At 39.9% G+C, this 6,000-nt stretch overlaps 1 protein-coding gene across 2 annotated transcripts in view; it reads left to right on the top strand.

Annotated features, from left to right (window-relative positions):
- Positions 1-6,000, top strand: part of LOC147025455 (interferon-induced protein 44-like) — a 132,224-nt gene that overhangs the window by 12,801 nt on the left and 113,423 nt on the right. Inside the window, exons 3-4 of one of the 2 annotated variants that reach the window (XM_085886448.1) lie at positions 1,960-1,978; positions 5,324-5,355. In XM_085886448.1, the coding sequence (XP_085742574.1) occupies positions 1,960-1,978; positions 5,324-5,355 (51 nt within the window). The remainder of the gene's footprint in view (positions 1-1,959; positions 1,979-5,323; positions 5,356-6,000) is intronic. The other variant, XM_085886450.1, reaches the window with a different exon arrangement.

Genomic DNA, 6,000 nt, shown 5'->3' with positions numbered 1-6,000 from the left:
CTGTTAGAAGTGGCCTTGGAAAAATTTCACGATTGGTTATCTTTACATGGAATATGCACCTTAACATGTTTTTTGTCCAAGGTGGGAAACCCCCTTGGGGAGGGTGGCAATTGAAGTCGCCACAACGTTTATTGCATGAACCTTAGTCCTCCTGTCAAGCTTGGTTGAAATTGCATAAATAATGACAGATTGTATTGCGGTTAGACACAAAAGAGACCAAAAAGACACCAAATTACTTATTTTAGTATGATCACCTCCACCGCCAAAAGTGGATGGAGGTTATGTTTTCACAACTGTCTGTGAGCATGATATCTCAAAAGGTTGTGGATGATTTCGGATGAAATTTGGTGCACAGGTTGGGTGTGTCAAGGACAAATTGATTAGATTTTGGTGAAGATCCGGATCCGGATATGAGAATCTTTTATGTATTGTTAGGTTATTCTTCACCATTGAAGCCTGGTGTTGGCTTAGTGGTTAGGGTGGCGGCTTGGGATCCCAGGGTCCTGAGTTCAAGCCCCGTTGGCTGCTGAATTAACACCAGGGGGTTGACAGCCTGTCATCCTTCCGAGGTCGGCGAAATGAGTGCCAGTGTACTGGTCCCGGTGTATGCCCCAGTTAGAATAGGTGTACCATATCCCTGTGTGTCGTAAGAGGCGACCAGGGTTGGCATCGGGAAGGGCATCCAGCCATAAAACATTGCCTCAAGAAAAAGCCAAACCCCTGCACAGCAGGGAAAAATGGCTGTAAAAACGTTTATTCTTCACCATTGAGAGGATGGGTCCCAAAACGAGATGTAGTATATTTCAAAAACGTGTGGACAGATTATGACAAAACTTGGTGGTTGAGTTGGATAGGTGACAAGAACAAGTCGATCACCGCTCACTTTTTTTTATTATTTTTCATAAACTTAACAACAATGAAGGTATTTGTATGCATTTATCTGAAATAATGTAAAGAATATATCGAAGACTGGATATTACCTTTGACCTGTGTGAGTGAAGCAATGCAGCGAGCCACTGCTATTTTATGTACCTGTTGGTGTTATTATCCCACATGAGCAAAGCGAAAAGCTGTGTGAAGCAATTGGTTCAATTTGGTTGTCTGCCTCTCTCCAGACCTCGTTTATGATTGAGGAAATAATTAATTTCAATTTATTGTTATATTTTGAAGACTGTAAAATATGAATTGAAACATTAATCTAAACATAAACCTGCAGTTTTCTGTTTAGCAGTACTTTCGCTTTGAATTAGCAAATTGTACGGAATATCTTCCCGATCGTGTGTGCATCGAGATCAGTGAGGGAATATTCTTTTAGCCTGTCTGCTTGTTTGGCAGTCAAACAAAATTGAAAATCATTTCAAATAGGAAACTTACTGTTTTTTGGGATGTCATAAAATACACACAGGCATGAAGAACACATGAAACTTGGTAAATAAGGTCGTGTAAAAGACGCTGCATCAATAGTGGTAAACTTCCAAAAAAGTTTTTTTTTTTTTACATCCTAAAAAATCTTTATTTTATTTTAATGTAATTATGTACTTGAACTGGAGAACACAAGTCACATTCTTGGCATTTTCGAAAACCTTCCTTTTAGCAGTACTTGGACAAAATATTCCGGAATTTTACATCATATTGACCAATCACATTTGCCACTTGCTCTCTCAGACAAAATGGCACCTCATAAGAAATATCTATCGTGCTCGGAAATGCAATAAACAAGAGTTTAAAAGACCTTTAAAAAGTATAAAAATTAGTTCAAAAGACCTCACATCCTTTTTCTCAAGACTGAGTGATCTTGAGAAGTCTCAATTTGTTGCCTGCTCATGTAATCTTATGCTCCATTGACTTTACAAGATCGATGTGTTTAATTCACTTTTCACTCTATTATACCATTGCTGTGTTTGTAAACATGTTTCTTTATAATGCATTGAGATTTCTGCTTTCATTCTTCTTTTTCAGAATCATCACAACCACAAAGGTTGGTGGCAATTTAAAACAATATCCCCCCTTCCAACACGCGGTGGGGGATAAAAATACAAAATCCATAATGTGCAGGTAATGTGAGAGGAATTAGATGTTTTTGTCTCATTACCCTCGCCAAAGGAGAGGTCTGTTTGGGTCTGTTTGTTACTTGGCAAAAAAAAAATTGACAAGTATGTTGATCACCTGCGTTTGTTTGTTTGTGTGTTTGGGTGTTTGTCTGTCCACTCACGTCCAGCCCAAACCGCTCAACCGACCATTCTGAAATTTTCAGAGATTAATGTCACCAACCCTGTGACGGTACCACGTTGAAGTTTTTTTATGACGTCACAAGTGCCTTCGTTTTGACGTCACAATTGCAGATGTAGAACTCCACATCTGATCAGCATGAAAAATTTTGAGGTTTATCTGGGGATAAAATTGTCCACAGAAAAAAAATTGATAATGTCATTGGTCACATGATTCGGCAGCCATATTGTTTTTTTTTGTTTTTTTAACCTTCAAAAACCTTCTCTGAAGTGGATGAACAGATCGAGATGAAACTTTACACACATGACTGTCTGTCCATGAGGAACAAAAGGTTCACACATATGATGTCATCGGTCACATGGTTTGGCAGCCATATTGGATTTACCCTAAAAACCAATGAAAATGCACCACTCAAAAGAAATCCGAGTGAGGGTCTGAATCTCTGATTGCTCTTTTTCTTGTTGTTTATGTGATGTTCAGACAAGTTTGTGTTCTTCCAAGCTGTAAAATCCACGTGCAGAGAAGTCCCTTTGAAACTGGCAGCATACCACACCCAATGTGTACCATGTGCCATGTGAACTACAGAAGAAGAGAGTCCAGGATGGGCACAAATCAACCAGTGGGTTATTAACAGGAGTTGTACCGAACTGCCATCCAATGTACATCATTATCCCAGAAACGATAAACTATGGATACTGGCCACTGCAGAACACACTCCAAGTGAGAGCTAAGGATCAGTAATATCTCGGTGGCAAAAGCCAATCATGGTGAATTCAACTTCTGTCACCACAACCAGCAAGAGTTCCACACACAAGCTATATATTCACTCAGACATCTCTTCCCAAACTGTGCCTTTAGCTGCTTTCAGATAATTTTCCAGCATCTACACGTGCTTCCTCTTCACCACTCGGATTCATACTCTGGCTTATTGGTGGTGGACCATATAGTTTGAGGACCACCCCCTCTTTCACATCTTAGGCCATGCAAACATGCCTCAAACTGTCCTTGGTAGATTTGTTTGGTCTCTTTCACCGGCCATGCGCAAGCATCTGAAAGTCTGGATATCAACAAATGTTTATCAGTAATATGCAGAAGTCCTCAGAAATTATCTCCACTTTGTCCAACCTTAATGGCACAATTCTCCTCACCATGTGCTACAGCCCCTACCATGCACGCCACAACCAACAGTGTGTATTCAGCTGTGCCCCACCTGCTGTCTTTGTCAAGAACACCATTTTCACCTTCATTGTCCAGCGATCCCATCTGATCCCTCTGGAACACCACGGGCTACAGAAGATTCTCAGTAACCATTTTAGCTTTATACATGTGGGATAGCATTACCCCATAGATAATGAGACAATACGTGCAGTTCCTCTATTTTGTCGAACATGTGTAATTTGTAACATTGTAACCAAGTCACCAAATCAGCTGCTTGTGTAGCAGCTCTGCAATAACTAGCCATATTGTTGCAGCTTCGGTCTTTAAGGAAATGCAATGAACACAAGGAACTTTAACGTAGGATGTAGCTATTTCGCCCATTCGGTCTACCAACACCAACACCACAGTGATCCGATACCAACACCAACACCACATTGATCCAGTGTATCAGTTTATCGACTCAATTTCTCTGGAGCTGGTTGGAGAGGGGGTGAGGGCAGGGGTGTGGGTTGAGGAAGCATACATTGGGGTAAGCACAGGGAGTGCCTTGCAAGGCTCATAAGAGTAAGAACACTCACATCCTTGTCACTATAGAAACCCCATCTTTTTGTGAAGTTCCTAAAAATGCTTTGCAGATAGATACAATGCTCAATGTCAGTCCAGTCACTGTGGTGTAATTGAAATGGCATTGAAAATTATGGTTTTCTTTTGTATCATGTAACACCCAGTCGAGTTGTGATGTCACCGAGCAAATGGTATGTGAATAAAGAGAACGCAGGCTCAGTTTGCACCCATTCCATGGCCCAAGCTGATTATTGTGGCTCTTAAAAATTCTCAATGTGTACACAACAAATTTGGTGACTCGGATGGGAAGGTCTTGCTGTCATTAAACTATCAGAACTCTGCTGAACCAGCCTGATAGGTTTTGACACATTGGACAGTTTGCTGAGGAAATAATGTGATCTGAGGCTCTCGAAAACAAGCGATTGCCATTTGTAATGGTCACCAAGAAACTGACAAATGGTGGTTCATGTTGGCAGGATGGAACTGTTTGCAGGTTTGGATGGCTGTCAAGCATATTAAGAGGGACTGTAGCAGTAGTTTGTCATGTATGGCATTGATGATGGACAAGCAGGTACCAGTATTACATTTTGGGTCTTAGGCAGTGAATAATTTGGCTTCTTTAGATTCTTACTGCACCAGATAAACCATCCACTAAAATGAAGATTTGGTGAAAATTCCTCCATTATCATTTTGCCCAAAGGCCAGAATAATTCTGCAGACATTTTTAGGCGATTTGTTAAAATGAGTTGTGGGAGAGACCAAGGATTACCTTTTTCATTATGCTCCAATGTTCTGTTTGCAGGTGATACCTTTTTGGTCAATCTCAAAAAATTATGCAATTTATTTGTATTAGATCAATGTCAAAAACATTGTCAGCACAACAGAAAAAAAATAGAAAAACCTAAATGGTGGTTTAGTACTCCTCAAGGTGTTCGACCTTGACCTTTAGCTCAGAAGGGGGTGATGTAAATCAAGCATAAATGCGCCATACACTAGGCTATTTAGGGAGGGCAATTTCATTCTGATTGGCAAATCTTAGTCGGGTTACGGTGAGAAATGTTAAAATGTCTATAATTAGGACATAACCTTCGAGTGATTTCGATGTCGCCGTTTGTTCATTTTTCAAACAACAACTATATTTCACCCCCCCCCCCACACACCCCAGACTGAAAAATATATTTTAAAACACTTTTAGCAAATGTGTATTTGACCAGATGTTGTTTTCTGGCTTCCTGGGAGTGTGGACACACATTTGTTTCCAACTCATGACATGATCATTTCAATGTTGTAAAGTAATCATTTTAAATATCACAATGGGATGATGAAATGGATGAACATGTAATAATTTCGTTCTCCCATTCCCTTCCCCCAGGACTCGTCCCACTCTCCTCCCCAAGCCATCACGTAAGTTACTGCATGTAAATTATTATGGACACTAACAAGTCGACACCAATAATAAAATCGTTAATGCAGAAAGTATTCATTCTTGTGAGAGTTGCTTTGCTGAATTTAAAGTGCGAGAAACACCCACTCCCTGTGGGGTGGACGGGTGGGGGAGGATCACATGTATGTGCACATCTACTTAGTTGAGTTACATTTGTATTCAAAGTACATTTTCACACTCGCTTAGCCAATTATTCTTTAGACTCAGCCTTGTTATTATCCTGATGATTATTATTATTATTACTATTATCATTGTTAATACCATTATTCTTAATGTCATTATTTTGCAATAATGTAAATATTATTATTATTATGCCATTGTCATTTTGCCATTTTTCCCGTCACCAGTAAAGCCAGAGGAGAGCACATTGCATTTGGGTCCATTTGTTTGTTTGTTTCTCCGCACAGAACTTTAGTATTTTTTGTCCACAATCGCTTGTCAGATTGACACAAAATTTTCACCGAAAAGCGACGACTCATCGAGAATATTCTATTGATAATTATGACGTTATAGGTCACATGATGTGGCAGCCATGTTCCATCCATTTGGACCATAATCTGTTCAGAGCTTTGATGTTGTTGAAGCAGTCTCCTGGGCTATTGGGC

This window comes from Eptatretus burgeri, chromosome 6 (genome assembly GCF_056783735.1).
Source record: "Eptatretus burgeri isolate ZD-2024b chromosome 6, Ebu_testis_v1, whole genome shotgun sequence".
Taxonomy (NCBI): domain Eukaryota; kingdom Metazoa; phylum Chordata; class Myxini; order Myxiniformes; family Myxinidae; genus Eptatretus; species Eptatretus burgeri.
Note: the sequence above shows the minus strand (reverse complement) of the source record. Positions and strands in the feature narration are given on the sequence as shown.